This window comes from Pelodiscus sinensis, chromosome 10 (assembly GCF_052426305.1).
Source record: "Pelodiscus sinensis isolate ZL-2025 chromosome 10, ASM5242630v1, whole genome shotgun sequence".
In the NCBI taxonomy this organism is placed as follows: Eukaryota; Metazoa; Chordata; order Testudines; family Trionychidae; genus Pelodiscus; species Pelodiscus sinensis.
The window spans coordinates 51,461,358-51,477,243 of record NC_143061.1 but is presented as its reverse complement, the minus strand read 5'-3'; the positions used below and the strand labels follow the sequence as shown (position 1 = coordinate 51,477,243).

Below are 15,886 nucleotides of genomic sequence, written 5' to 3'. Positions count from 1 at the left end.
ACCACTTGATTAATATTTTTTTCTGTCTTAATCTTTTCCCAATCGGTCAGTCTCTTTTACAGTTCCCTATTTAGTTTCCCCATTTGTTCCAACAAAGCTTGTATTATCTGTGCCTGCCTCACATCCCTCTCCACATTTTCCTGGCAAGGTTTAGAATTCTCTTGAAAAGTTTGTAGCTCTGCACATATTTCCTTCTTACATGCAACTGCCTGTTTTACAGTCTGTCACAACAGCCACACCACAACCATTTGCTTTTCACTGGAATTAGGCTTGTGCAGCTGCATATATTTGATATTTCTTAAACAGGTCTCCTAGGGTATCAGTTGTTGTATCAGTTTCCATTGCACCCTGCATTCAAGGGCATGTCCCAAATCTCCTTCCCCAACAGAGAGGGTCTTTAACTTTAGTCCACAGGGGTGCCTTCACCACCCCTTTACTTTTACTCTTCAACAGTGTTCTAAACATTGTTACAAGAACATTGTGTGGTATCTCTTTGCACGCTCTCTCTCACTGGCATTTACTGTAACTGGTACTCCACATGGTATCTCCCTGCGCATTTTTTTTCCTTCACTAATTCCACAAAATAAGGAATCACCCTTATTCAATTTTAATAAGGACTTTCCCAACACTGTAAGTCCCTGTTTCAAATCTCTCACTCCTTGATAGTCCTCACCCCTGCAATTCAACACAAGGCCATGTCTAGATTGCAGCGCATCCTGGAAAAGCACTGCCACATCCAAGGAATGTGTCCACTTTTCTGAAAATAAATTCGGAAAAACAGATGTGTTCTTTCACCATCCCTGTAAACCTCGTTTTATGAGGAAGAAGGGATGGCTTGAAAGAGCAAGTTTTTTCCAAATTTGTCACCATGTAGTTTCGTAGATGTGTAAAATTTCGGAAAAGCCTCTTCCAACAGAAAAGCAGAAAAAGATATGCAAATTGCAGTTCAAAATTTGCATATCTTTTTCCGACTTTTCTTTGTAGTGTAGATGTAGCCTAAGTGTTAGATCCCCAGCAGGGGTGTCTCTATGGGATTCAGGAACACGCCGATACTGGTTAGAAAGTTGGTATATTATATGTTAAATACTCTTTATTGCTGACGGAATGACCCTCATTCACTCCACATTCATACCCCAATCATACTCATAGTATGTAGTCAGAAATCCTGGTGGTTCAGGGCTCTGGATTGATAGATTCCTATTTGTAATCGTGTGACGTATGTATAATACACTTCATGACGTGATTAGTCTTTTGTGTCTATTGTCCGGGCCTTCACCAAAATGCCAAAGAAAATAGTCTTGGGCAAGCCACTGTGATCTAAGTTGTGCCATTTCCTCCAGTACTTATACATGTTTATTACCGTGTCACTTGATGTTTTTTATCTGCTGATTCATCCTATTTTCCAGGGAGATAACAAAAGTTGTTTGTGTACAAATAGCTCTTGATCACTTGAAACCTTAGTCTTCTTTTCAGTTGCCAACGTACGATGCATGTACTCATGTTCAAATAAATTTCAGCCACACTAGGCCCCATGGCCCATAGCATTTTATGTGGATATCTATTATGTACTTTAGAGAATTTGTGTGTGTCTCAAAGAACTCCTCATAAATGGTAAGAGCTAAGACCATCAAATTTGGTATACAGCTTCCACGTATCATAACTTACAGCAACGTAAGGGTTCGGTTATGCCAGGAAAAAGGGATGTGCCTAGAATGGGATTGCTTCTCATAAAACCAAACAGAAAAGAAATGGACTCACCAAATCAAGCAATGCCTCAAAACTGACATAACTCAGCAAATATTTAAAAAGACTGAACTGAACTGAGTCAGAGTAATAGGATGAACCTGGAAGATGAAATGGAGAAATGTGGAGTAGGCTCTGTTTTGGCATCACTAAATCAATGCTTAAGGTTTGAAAGCTAGAAGAAAGTGTTATTTCAAACCACATTGATTATAGTCCTTTTTTGTTAAAACTGTGGAGGCAGGAAAAAGGGAATAAGGGAATTTGTGTGCAGCCATCTTAGTCTTGTTAGCAAGAGAGCAAGAGTAAGGCAAATTCTGATTCTTGACAATGCGAGAGCTGTAATAAGACGCTGCCTTCGCCTCTCGCCTCCATAGGGAGATAAGGATAGAATGCTGACTCTGGCAGGGACCTTGAGATAAGGAGCATCTGGGTTAGCCATTGGTGTTTGTAATGGGAAGGAGACTAATTGTTATTGTTATTATATCTAATGGACAGTATATAAACTGCTTCATGATTGCTTGTATTCGAAGATCTGCCCCCCCTCCCGTCCAAAGCAGTTTTTCCCTTGCTGCAGCTCGTGATAAAACTGCCTCTGACTACTTGTTGCTTACAAACGCAGAGTGAGGACAATGTTTTCTTCCACAAAACACAGCAAATGGTAAGGCTACGTCTACATTGGCCCCTATTCCGTAATAGGGATGCTAATGTAGCACTTGGGAATAGGCAAATCTGCAGGGGATTTAAATATCCCCCGTGAGATTTGCATTTTCATGGCTGCCGCTTTTTTCCGGCTTGTAGATAAGCCGGAGAAAAGCGCCAGTCTGGACGCGATCCTCCGGAAAATAAGCTCTTGAAAGTGGGAATAAGAGATCCTCCGGAAAAGAGCTTATTTTCCGGAGGATCGCGTCCAGACTGGCGCTTTTCTCCGGCTTATCTACAAGCCGGAAAAAAGCGGCAGCCATGAAAATGCAAATCCCGCAGGGGATATTTAAATCCTCCGCGGATTTGCCTATTCCCAAGTGCTACATTAGCATCCCTATTACGGAATAGGGGCCAATGTAGACGTAGCCTAAGAGTTTACAGGGATGATGAAATCATACACTAAAAAGTGAAATGGAAAATTTTTAAACAATCCCTTTTTTAAAGAAATCAAAAAATAAAAATGTACTTCATAAAAATAATACAATTTTTGAAAAAAACAGTTGTTTAAATAAAACATCACCTTTTCCTTTTATGTTCTAAAAATAAAAAACCCTTATTTGAGTTAAGGACCTGAGCAATGGCAGGTAAATATCCTAATATCAATGATCTCTCTCTCTATTTTAGAGTGCATAGATCCTCTGAGATAACTCTTGACTCCACCTCCTGCTGTTTCACTCTGGGACCTCCCTTTTCTGCTTGCAGTCTGTTGGTGGCTACGTAAGTGCTGAAGCCCTCTTATAACTAACTCTCCTGCAGCTCCTGAGACTCAGTCCTGACTCCACTCCTAAGGGTGCTGTGTTAGCTACAGCCTGAGGTAACGTCTCACCCTGCTTCTAATTATTAGCCCCCCAGCTTACTCTCTCTCTCTCTCTCTCTCTCGGCTCTACCAATGGAGATGGGATCCGATGCTCCATCCTCCTCTTTGCTTGCTCTTTCTCACAGGGAATTGTGGCAGGAGGCATTTCGTAGGCACACACGGCTGCACCTGCACCACTAAATTTGGAGCAACATGGCCAGGTAAGAGCAGTGTTAGTCGAGCCGAGTGAGGTGGCCTGGCGCATTCAGAGGGAGGGTGCTGCTGTGCTGGTGTCTCTCTGGGAAGGGCTGGGTGGGGCCACCCCTCGGTGAGTCTCCCCCTGCCATCAGGGTGAGGTGGGCCAGGCAGCGCCAACTTGGGTGGGACCCTGTTTTACTGGCTTTTCTGCATGGGCAGTAACATGGTGATGTTGTTCTTCTTCCCCGCCCCGCTATGTGGAGCCCCCCAGCCCCTGACTCCCTGCTTCCCGGCGCTGAGCGCAGTCCCCACCCCACACGGCGTCCCGCTGGCTGGACATGGGGAGCTTGTGCTCCAGCTGGCTGGCTGCTGAGGAATTGAAAGTGGCTTGTTTCCTAGGCAGCCAGCCCAAGTTCCTCCAGCCCTGTGCTCTGAGTGACCCATGGGCTGCAGGCTGCCTGGAAAGCAGATTAGAGCACAGCCTGCACTGGCAGTGGGAGGGGAGTCGCCCCATTCTGTGTTGGGCACCATAAGTGCCGAGGCTGGCCCGTCTGCTGCCGGCGCTGTGTGCGCCTGGCCCCTCGCTATCGCATCGCACTTCCCAGCTCCCGGATTCTTTCCTGCTGCCACCAGGGTCAGATTTTGAGCCATCCAGTGATCTGAGCTGCAGCCGCTCGCTCCTGCCAACAGCGTTTCCTCGCCTGCTCCCAGTCCCTGACACTGACCCGGTTCTTCCTTTATCTCTGACTCCTGCATCTTTGGCAGAGAGCGGATCGCTCCCCGACAGGCCCGGAGCCCGTTGTTAACTCCGGCGCGGCTTTTCCTTTCCCCGCAGCTCGCTGGGCTTCCCCGAGTCACTCTAATTGCTTGTTCGATTTCATCCCTACAAAACCATGAGCGACAAGCAACATTCTCCCGCTTTTCCTTTCCCCGGCTCAGCCTCTTTCCTTCTGTTCTGCTCCCACATGCAACCCCAACTCACAAAACTCCATGGGTTGCTCTCTAACCCTTTTATGCCCAGGACAAACCAGGACAATGTCAGGACAAACCAGGATCCACTCTGCCTCTTCCCCAAGGTCCTGCCCCTTCTCTCAGGTGCCTCCTACTCCATTCCCTCCTTTTTCCATCAGTTGCTCTCCCCCCCCCCCCTCACTTTCACTAGGCTGGGACAGGGAGTGTGGGTTTCGGGCCAGGACCATGGGCTTTGTGAGCAGGAGGGGGTGAGAGATGCAAGCTCTGGGAGGTCACTGGGGTGCAGGGTGGGGCTCTAGGCTGAGGCAGTGAGTGGGGGTGTAGGAAGGGAGTACAGGGTGCTGGCTCTGGGATGGTGCTCCAGGCTGAGGCAATGTGTTGGGGTGTAGTGGGGGGTACAGGGTGCTGGCTCTTGGAGGGGGCTCCAGGCTGAGGCTGTGTGTTGGGGTGTCATAGGGGGTACAGGGTGCTGGCTCTGGGAGGGTGCTCCAGGCTGAGGAGGTGTAATGGGGGGTACAGGGTGCTGGCTCTGGGATGGTGCTCCAGGCTGAGGCAGTGTGTTGGGGTGTAGTGGGGGGTACAGGGTGCTGGCTCTGGGATGGTGCTCCAGGCTGAGGCAGTGTGTTGGGGTGTAGTGGGGGGTACAGGGTGCTGGCTCTGGGAGGGGGCTCCAGGCTGAGGCAGTGTGTTGGGGTGTAGTGGGGGGTACAGGGTGCTGGCTCTGGGAGGGGGCTCCAGGCTGAGGCAGTGTGTTGGGGTGTAGTGGGGGGTACAGGGTGCTGGCTCTGGTAGGGTGCTCCAGGCTTGGGCAGAGTATCGGAGTACAGGTGGGGGTGTACGGTGCTTAGCAAGCACCCTGGCCAAAGAGAAAACTCCTGAATGCTTGTGGGAAGCAGGGCTTTCATTTCCCCTCTCAGTGCCCCCTAGCAAGCAGGAGACCTGTCCCCAGGCCAGAGGCCCAAGGGAAAAGGCAGTGTGAATGGGTGCGCCCCAGGGCTTGGTGGAGGAGTCGAATTGGTGGTGGGGACAGCAAAGAGTGGGAGGCAGCAACAGGAAAGGGGTGCAAGGGTAGAGGCAGAGAATGGAAATGAGAGGGATCCCAGGAGAAGGGGAAAGGAGAAGCAACGACTGAGGGATATGTGGGTGAGAGGCAGCAGGAGACAGAGGAGCCAGTAGCATCGATTCCACAGGGAAACCAGCTCTGCTGAAGCTGTGAAAGGAAGCGGGGAGGTCAGATGGGAAGGTGGATTGTGGGGCATGGGAGGTGAGGAGCCAGGCTGCTAGGGAAGAGGAAGGAGATGAAGAGGTAAGTACTGGGACTGGAAGGAAAGCAGGGATCCCGTGGAACACAGGGATGGGCATGGGCTGGGAGAGGAAGGGAGGCAAATGTGGGGTTGGCTTCTTTTGCTGGGGCTACAGCCTGGGGCCTGTTTGGCCGGGGCTACAGCAGCATCCCAGCCTGTACTCTGAGGCTGTGTCCGCACTGGGATGGTTTGGCGACAAAAGTGCTGTCGACGTGCAAAAGTCGTCAAAAATGAAACCCAATCAAACTAGTTTTTCTGCCTCCCATTGTCGACATTTCGTGGCCACATTGCTAGCGCCCCTACACACTGAACCCCTCCTCTCCAGCCCCACCCCAGAGCAGCGCTTCAAATAAAGCAGGGACATTTTCATTTTATTTTCAAAATAATACAAATGAATTGGGTTAGGGACACAAGCAACACTGTGTAAGTCTTATAGGAAACTATGTGGTGAACACACTGCTGTCTTTATCTCTAAAACAGGGTGTCACTTCATCAACATCAACAGGAAATAACACCCCCAAACCAGGTTTCACACTTCAAACAAGTCCCTAGAAAAAAATCTGAGGGACAGGGGCAAGTTCCCCTCTCTTCCTTTTTATGGCGACCATGTTCTGAGCCGATCGAGAGGTCTCTGTCCCCTCTCGGGACATCCCAAACAGCTGGGGTAAACTGAGGGCGGCAGCTCAGGGGAGCAGACTCGGGGAACTGAAAGGACTGGACTGCTGCAGTGCAGCGTCCCTTATTTCTGTCCTGTTGGGGCATTTTGATTCTTTCTTTGTGACGCACCTCTTCAGTGTAAAAGGGAGTATGGACTTAGATCTCCTACACCAACCTGCTGCGACGCCTCCTTTCTCTATCTGTGTTCAAGGCTACAGCCCTGTGCGGGCATTAGCTCATCCCCATCACCCAGGTGAAAGGTCCCAAACAGACGTACACTAACTTAGCCCTAGCTCGGCCTTGCTCCTGCTGCATTTTGCACCAACACGTTCCGTCCTCTGCGCACAGGAATTCAGAATGCTGCAAAGGTGTTTTGTCAAAATACCACGGTGTGGCCATGTGAGCTTCAGGTATTTTGGTGATTTATTTCAACACCCCGTCAGCAACTGTGTCTGTAAGGGTACGTCTACACTGCATCCCTAGTTCGAACTAGGGGTGCAAATGGAGACAATCGAAGTAGTTAATGAAGCGGGGATTTAAATATCCCGCGCTCCATTAACATGAACTCGCCGGCGCGCTAGTTCGAATCACAGCTGATTCGAACCAGGAAGTGCGTGCCGGGACGCGTTAGTTCAGACTAAAGTCCTCATTTTTTGAGGAGTAACATTAGTTCGGACTAAGGGCTTTAGTCTGAACTAACGCGTCCCAGCGCGCACTTCCTGGTTCGAATCAGCTGTGATTCGAACTAGCGCGCCGGCGAGATCATGTTAATGGAGCGCGGGATATTTAAATCCCCACTTCATTAACTACTTCGATTGTCTCCATTTGCATCCCTAGTTCGAACTAGGGATGCAGTGTAGACGTACCCTAACAGACAGACCCAAACAGTCTCCTGGGAGCAGAGAGTTAAAGAAACCCCTCTGACAGCCCAGATCGTGTTTGGCAGCCCCACTATGCTCCCCTCCACAAGCTCAGCCGGGAGCCAGGCACCCACAAGCCTCCCTCCACAGACCCCCCTGCAGGTCTCCATGCAGTCAATACATCCAACCAGCCTCCTCCCCAGGGCCCAACCATGGCCCCCTCCAGACCAGATACCTGCACCCCTTTTCCCCCCAGAGCCCAGCTGTGGGGCCTCGTATACCTGAACCCTCTCCCCTCGGCCTTCCAAGAGCCCACGGATTCAGAGGGAGAAACAGCGTGATAGCCAGTCCCAGGCTTGCCCTCTCCTTCCCTCAGGGCATGCGGGGAACTGCAGCAGCCAGGAACCCTCTGGCTCTCTCCCTCCTTCACCCCCTCCCGGCCAGGGACTTCCCTGTGCAAGCTGGGCTCTGCCCTGTGCAGTGACATTGCTGCAGCCCATTTCTGGGGGTGGTGGGAACTCTGTGCACAGAACTTTAATGTCTGCAAAAAGGACAGGTTGGGGGAGAGTGGATTCCTCCCAAGGGGCTCCACCTGCATCCCCCCCTTAATGGGGTTAGGGACGAAAGAGGGGGCAGGAAGGAACGGAAAGGCTGCCCACTCCTCCCTGCTAGGCTGTAGGTGGAGCAGGAGGTGTCCAAAAACGGGGAGGGCATGTGGCCCAGTAATAGGAAGAGAAGGAGGGAGCTGCAATAGACAGCCCTTGCCAGAGTGCAAGGGCTCTGGCTGGGGGTGCAGGCGCTGAGGTGGGACTGGGGATGAGGAATTGGGAGGCAGGAGAAGGGTGCAGGCTCTGGGCTGGGAGTTGGGGTGCAGGAGGGATAAAGGTCTGGGGTGGAGGTGTGGTTCAGGGCTTTGGGGAGAGGAGCAATCTGGGGGGTCAAAGTGGGGCAGAGGGTTGAGGCTCAGACTTACCTGGGTGGCTCCCTGCTGGGGATGGCCAGGAGGGGCTCCTCTTCTCCAGCTGCACCAACACCCCGCTGGGACTGGCAAGGCAAGGCGCTACCTCCAGCTTGGTGCTGGGGCCATCGGGGAGGCTCCCCCCCCCATGCACGCCATCCCCAGCAACTCCAGCGCGTAGGGAGAGGCGTCTCTCTTGGCTGTGCTTAATAGGTAGCTGCCCAGCCCCTACAGCTTAAGGGGAAGCGAGATCATACCCATTTCCTGCTGTTCCGACAGCCCGATGCCTTTCCCTTTCAACCTGCGAGAAAATATGTTCCAAGAGGAACAGCCGCACTATCGAATCCCAGCCCTGCTCTACATTCAGAAGTCCCACACCATCCTGGCTTTCGCCGAGCAGCGGGGGGGTGAGAAGGATGAAAGCGCCAAGCTGATAGTCATGCACAGAGGCACGTACAATGAGACTACGCACGCCGTTCAGGTAATGCACCTTTCACGGAAGTGACTTTCGTTGCTTCACTTATTCGTGGGGCAGTAAACTGGGTGCGGGGTTGGGACAAGAGCCAAAAAGATGTGTGGGCAATATAGGCTTACTAGGGCATCCCTACTGTGTGCAGGGAGCCAGGCAGGGAGCCAGCAGCAGAGGGTCACTGGCACGGATCCAGAGACCAAAGACAGAAAGAGGTGGGCTGGGAGGTGAGCCGTGTGGGAAGGGCACCTGCTCATTCTAGCTAGACAAACTTCTAGTTCACCAATTGTTGAAAATTGCTCCACCCGACAAAATGTTTGTCCGGTTCATGTGTGAAACATGTCTGCTAACTTAATAATTCACCCGCTAATGAGGGCTGGGCTGGCAGGCAGCTGGGGGTCCTCGATTCTCCATCCATTTGTAATAACTTCTAACAATTGCAAACGTTTTACAATACAGTGTCTGTGGCCTCCTACCCCTCTCCTCTGAGCCTCCACATGCGGCTTGCTGTCTTAGCTCACTGGACTGCCACCTCTCGTCCTTTGCAGAGCCCTACAAAAGAAGGTGCCAACCCCTTTGAATGGATGGGGTGATGATCCCTGAGAAATCTTAGACCTAGTGTGCGAGTCCCCAGGGGTCCACAAACCACAGGTTGAAATCGCTGTGTGAGATGGTACATTGTTCAGGACCAATCACTGTCTCTGCCTATCACAACTGAAGTCTCAGAGCAGTCCGGCTAGATACATATTCAATAACAATGGTTCATTAACCACCAATAATTCTGTGAAATGGGGTTCAGCTGGTCAGAAAGGGACTTGGTACCTTGTCTGCATGCTGAGGTTTATTAAATAAAAGCTATACAGATGTTGGTTAGAAATTTGAAGTAGAGACAAGGATTAAAAATGATCAATCAGCAAATCAGGACATAAGCATCCATCTGAATAACTCAAATAGCTTCTCTGGCCATCCCATTCCCAGCCAGAAGGCTGCACTTCGGCCTCCTCTAGTTGCTGTGCAGCTGGTACAGTCTCTTCTAACTCTCCTATTCCATGGTTCCCTGGCTGTGCTGTGAGCTATTAAATTTCAGCCAAGCACAAGGGAGTTAGGACCTGTGGGGTCTGGACCAGAGCTCCGCTTCTCACTTGCCGTCTCGTTCAGGTGAGTCACTAATCCAATGTTGCAAACGTGGGAGACTAAAGCCAGGTGCCTGGTTTCATAATGAGGCATGTATGGGGGCTTCATACCTGTGAAAATCAGTCTTCTGATTTAGCTTTCTGAGTAACACAGCAAGTCAGTGGCAGCTCTGGGACATAAACCTTCGACTTCCGGTGCCCTATTCTCATCACTCAATTGGATTCGCTGCTGCTTATTTCTGGCCTGCATGTGTAATATAAGTATCCGTCCTGTGTAACATGGATTTATTTTAATACTATGTTTATTTTAATATTGTGTGGCAGTGGGAAAAAGTGAAGACCATTGTCAAGGCTCCACTGGGTGACCACCGCCCCATGAACCCATGTCCTGTGTATGATGAAGTCACTGGAAATGTCGTTCTGGTCTTTATAGCTGTCGAGGGAAACATCTCTGAGCAACACCAGCTCGACAAGAAGGAAAACAAGGCCCGTCTGTGCCAGGTCACCAGCGCTGACAATGGAGTCTCCTGGAGCCCTGTGACAGATCTCACTGACACTGACACAGTGCCCAAGGCCTGGGCTACCTTTGCAGTGGGACCAGGCCACGGTTTACAGCTAAACAATGAGGTTAAGAGTCTAGTGATTCCAGCACATGCCTATTGGATACATGACAATAGTTCTCCGTCCCCCCACCCCTTCTGCTTTGTTAGTGATGACCATGGGAAGACCTGGAAAAGGGGAAACTTTCTGTCAGAGAAGAAAGCTGGGGAATGCCAGGTGGTTGAATTGAGGAGCCAAGGAAAGTCAGTGCTGTACTGCAACGCTAGAAGCAAAGAGAGAGCCAGAGTCCAGGCTGTGAGCTACAACGAGGGGAGGGATTTTCCCAGTGACCAACAGTGTAAAATTCAGAATCTGGTAGAACCTCCCGAGGGCTGTCATGGGAGTGTTATTGGCTTCCCAAGACCCGCTGATGTGCAGTCAGAGCAGGATATGTGGGTCCTCTATTCTCACCCCATACACCGCAGCGAGCGGAAAGATTTAGGCGTGTACCTCAACAAGGAACCCTTAAATCCAGAAAGCTGGACAGAACCCACTGTCATCTGCAAGGGCTTCTGTGCTTATTCGGATCTGCAGTACATGGGGCCAGGCCCTGATGGCTCACCCCTGTTCTGCTGCCTCTTTGAGTTTGGCACCAAATCCGACTATGAGAAGATCCTCTTCTTTATGTTCACTCTGAAACAAGTCTTTCCATATGACTGCTGAGCCTCAGAGGACCACCTGAGCTGACACGTCACTGCCCCGTCTCACCTGTCAGCAAACGGCTTTTATCCCCTGTCCTTGTCCTGGCCCATAAGCCCTATTCAAAGGGTTGTTTTCTTTGGCAAGCTTTCTCCTCCACCCCTTCCCACCGTGCTGCCTCCTTCAGCACCAAATAGCAAAAGTAAATGTGATTTTCATGTCACGCCTGTCAAACCCACCAGGGCAGCCGCTCTGTGGCAAATGTGATGCCCATCGCCTTCACTGCAATACTCACTGAGATGTGCCTCTGTGGGGAGAGACAGTGCTGAAGTGGGCATCATTGGTGTCCCCCAGTCCTTGCAATGATGTCATGTTTGCTCCTGAAAACCACATTGCCCCTGATCCTTCCCTTGCCCTGTCTCTGCTGAAATCCTTCCCTGGGCCATCAGGCCTTTTTGTTCTGAAAACTGCCCCTCCCTGCTCTGTCTGCTTCCAGGGATCCAGGATGCTGTGGTCAGGTTGCTCTTTCTCATGCTGTTCTACGCCATCCTCAGCCCTCTGCCCTGGGTTCTTACCCATGTCTGGATCACAGGGAAGGGATCCCGAGAGGTCATCTAGTGTAGTCCTCTGTACTCCTGGCAGAACTTAGTATTATGTAGACCGTCCCTGACAGGTGTTTGTCTAACCTGCAGTAGAAATTCCAAGTGCTCAACCACCTTGACAAGAAGTTTTTCCTAATGTCCAACCCAAACTGCTCTTGCAGTTTCATCGGTTCTTCCCTATCTCTGGAGATTAAGGACAATCATTTATGTACCTAAGGACAGTCTTCTCTCTTCCAGACTCAGCAACCCCAGTTCTTTCAGTCTTCACTTATAGCTCATGTTTACTGGAACTTGAATAATTTTTGTTGCTCTTCTCTGGACCTTCTTCAGTTTGGCCACATCATTCCTGAAATGTGGCACCCAGAACTGGACACAAGACTCAAGCTGAAACAGAGTAGAGTAGAAGTATTACTTCTTTTGTCTTCTGTACAATGTTCCTGGATCCAGCTCTGGATTATTCTCCTAGAAATCAAGACCCTCCGTGGAGTTACTCCAGTCTAGCTAAGTCTAACTAGTATCTGCCACCTGGTTACTCAGGCTCCTGTAATCTCAGTCTCCTCTCCCAGGCGGCTCTTTCTCTAGCACTTCCCCATGCAGCTGACTCCACTCTGCTAAAAAGCCTCAGTTCCTCCCTCTTCTGCAGTCTCACTGTCCAGCCTTATTCCATTAAAAACAGGATTTTAATTCAGTAGATCACATTCAGGGAGAAGAACCAGTCTTAAGGGGTGGGCGGGAGAGACTGTATCAAAATTACAGGGATAGGTCTGGTAAGAATGGTCACTAATGGGAACTTCAAGATTATTATTTTGGGAGGCGAGATGTCTGAATGTCCTATTAACCCCAGGAATGGGCCATGAACCAGTCGGAATTGCAGTGTTTTCTGAGAATTCTATATAGCACCGTCTGGTGATTGCTTGTTAGTCTCTCGCAAGCCCAGGTGGCTAGACAGCATGAGTGTCATTACTACAAAGCATCGTCTGTGTGCGTGGCACTGAAAAAGAGGTGCAGTGTGCCAAACAGAAAACGGGTCCCTTCCCCAGTAGGGATCCACAAGGACATAGTGTAATTCAAACACAGGCATGACTGAGTTCTTGCCAGAAAGATTTATGGAGAAGATGGAGTTTTTTGAAGGAAGCAGCATGGCCAAAGGAGAATTAGGTGTTTAGCGGTGTCGTCTAGTCTAACCCCTGAAGGAGTGAGAGGTTCTTGCAGAAATGTGGGGTGGTGTGAAGGGGAGTATAAAGCAGTTCGGAGGCAAAGGGCGTGACCAGAAATGAACCAACAGCACACACAATGGAAGGGAGCGGGAGCTCAGGGTAGAGATGGAGGCTGGGTTAGAAGTATGGAAAGATAGGAGAGTTTCACCCAGTTCTCTGGACAGGATTCTGTCTCTGGAGAAAGATGCAACCCAAGCTATTTGCTGTGTAACAGATGGGGGAAGGGGGCAAGGCCAGTGTGCTTTACCATAAGGCTAGCCTGCTTGCTTGCCTATCTTTTCTTATGGGGTTTTAATTTTCTTATGGGTTTGAGTATTTTACTTTAATATGTGTATAGGGTGATATTAGAGTATGTTTTGGCTGTAACGCAAGGGGCCTACAGGCCACGTCCTGTATGTTGAGCTAAGGCTAAGTTAGCGTATAGATCTTTGGGACCTGTCACCTAGGTAGTGAGCTAAAGCGTAAGAGCCATATATGGCTGCTGCCTTTACATAGATAAACATGGTAAAGTATAACTGGTTCATCACTTAGAACCAGGTAGGACAGAAATAGCAGATGTGCAAATGAGCTACTGTCATGAATACGTACGTGGATGTCAGCAGTCATGGGTGCAACATTGGTGGATTCTACATTTGGACATGGAAGCAGGACTTTGTATGTTACCTTCATACCACGTAGCTCCAAAGATTCTGAGCTTTTAGGTATCTTTGTTCATTTTCCTTCTGTTTATTAGTCAGATTTTAATTTTCTTTATGTTGGTTCGTTCAGTTAAAACTCTTTTAGATGGAGGCATCTCTGGCTCGTCAATGTTCAGCATCTCCTGAGCTCTGCACTCCCTCCCGCTCAGGGACTGAGGAACCGGGACCTGAACTCTTGGCAGGCCAGGGGTGAGGCTGCTCCTTTGTTCCTTTCCCCCAAGGCCGGGTGTGAGTACAGCCATCGAAAGCTTTCTAGTCTGTGATATCACCTGTGTAATATCGCCTGTGTAAGCCATTAGTTTGCCCTTAGGTTGCTGTTTGATTATTATTTCATTTATCTCAATAAAAGTGTTGAAGGCTGCATTTGTCTCAGTGTGAGTGTCCCTGTCAAACACCCCGAGGGTCCCTGTGCAAACTCTGTGTAGCCTCATTCTGGGACAAGAACCTTATTATCGTCTGATCAGATAAATTGATGAGCCTTTAATCCACATTATCCAAATTAATCATATTAACCTGCTAAAATCAGGCAAAGAGGAACATTTATTTATTTTACTAGAAGATTTACTCAGTGTTGCTCAGGTCCTTAATTTAACTTTTGGTTTCCTTCATTAAAATCCTTGCTGTGGGGATGAGGGGTTCAGTATTCAGGCTTTCCTGAGGAGAGGGGAGCCAGGATGCTGTGGTTAGGTAGGCCTCTCTCATTGCATCAGTTTGGGACCCGCTGAGAAGCGCCTCTCTATAGCTGCTGCAGCTCCAGCAGGCACAGCCAGGGGAGGGGTGCATATCTCTTGGCTGGGGCAAGTCCAGGTTCATCTGCCCCCAGCACACCCCAGTCAGAATGAGGAATGCAGCAAACCGTGCACTTTCCCCTCACTCCTTGATGAAGGAGAACAGCCTGCAATTTTCCCTGTACAAGTGTGGCACGAGCTGCAGCCTCCCCACTCCCACCAGTGTCCCTGAGGGGTGCCTGGAGCTGAGGCAGTCTGAGAGTAGAAAAGAAACTTTTAGCAAAAGGGAGGGAAGTAACATGGCATTAATTTAGGCAACACCACAAAGTTCACAAACCAAAACCATGAGTACTCAATACTTTCTTTGCCTCTGTATTCACGGACAAGGTGAGCTCCCAGACTAATGCGCTAAGTGACACAAGATGGGATGAAGATGGACAGTCCTTGGTGGGTAAAGAACAGGTTAGGAACTATTTAGAAAAGCTAAACGTACACAAATCCATGGGTCCGGACTTAATGCATCCGAGGGTACTGAGGGAGTTGGCAAATGTCATTGAGGAGCCTTTGGCCATTATCTTTGAAAAGTCATGGAGATCAGGAGAAATCCCGGATGATTGGAAAAAGGCAAATGTAGCGCCCATCTTCAAAAAAGGGAAGAAGAACAATCCAGGGAACTATAGGCTGGTCAGTCTTACCTCGGTTCCTGGAAAAATCATGGAAGGGATCCTTAAAGAATCCATGTTGAGGCACTTGGAAGAGAGGAAAGTGATTAGGAATAGTCAGCATGGATTCAAAAAGGGAAAGTCGGGCCTGACCAATCTGATTAGCTTCTATGATGAGGTAAGTGGCTCTGTGGACATGGGGAAGTCAGTGGATGTGATATACCTTGACTTTAGCAAGGCTTTTGATACGGTCTCCCACAATATTCTTGCAAAGTGATTTCAGCTCCCTAATTATAACTATTTAGTTCCATTTCTTGAATAGTCTGTGTGTGTCTGCGGGGAGGGGGCGGAGGAAATAGGTGAAACCCAACCAAGTAGGGAAAGCCAGATAGCCTCCTGACCAAAATAACATTCCTTCAGCCCCATCTCTCATAGAGCTGTAAAGTTGAGCCCCTGCATTAGTAAGATTCTTTCTGCTAACCGTGAGCCTGTGAACCGTCATTTGGAACAAGCACAGTCCTGAATTCTGCATTCCCACAACATGTCAAACATTGGGAGACATCTTTAAGCAATTCCAGCATTTCATACAAACATAGCTGGAGTGGGGTCACAAATTATGTTGGCTCCCATGAGCAAAATACCACACAAACTGCTGAATATCTAACACAGCTAAGCAAAACAGGAACAAATTGTCTTTTCATGGACCCAGGGTCTCTCCCCATTTCCAGCTAGCTGTGAGAGACACGTTCTTCAGATCCTGCTTACACTAGCTTGGCTGTTGGGCTTTGTGTGTGTTGGTGGGTGGTGTAATATGCAGGATGTCAGATTAGCTGATCTGTGGTGCTTTCTAGCCTTAACTCTATGGCTGTTGCACCCTAGAACCTCTGATATATCAGGGGGAATAACATTCCCCTAGCAGGGAAAAAAAAGACTCCAAATGTGATTGTC

The 15,886-nt window shown here is 49.3% G+C and overlaps 1 protein-coding gene across 1 annotated transcript; it reads left to right on the top strand.

Annotated features, from left to right (window-relative positions):
- The first annotated feature begins 3,109 nt into the window (after nt 1-3,109).
- NEU2 (neuraminidase 2) lies at nt 3,110-13,682 on the top strand. Its single transcript, XM_006123671.4, has 4 exons — nt 3,110-3,259; nt 3,388-3,462; nt 8,470-8,671; nt 10,117-13,682. Exons 2-4 carry the CDS (start codon nt 3,455-3,457, stop codon nt 11,053-11,055), a joined length of 1,149 nt encoding a protein of 382 aa, XP_006123733.3. The 5' UTR covers nt 3,110-3,259; nt 3,388-3,454; the 3' UTR covers nt 11,056-13,682.
- The last annotated feature ends 2,204 nt before the right edge of the window (nt 13,683-15,886 follow it).

What these genes read in the sequence shown, in the direction of transcription:
- NEU2 (XM_006123671.4), top strand. An exon ending in AGACTACGCACGCCGTTCAG is followed by an intron (nt 8,672 to 10,116) that starts GTAATGCACCTT and finishes ATTGTGTGGCAG; the next exon opens with TGGGAAAAAGTGAAGACCAT.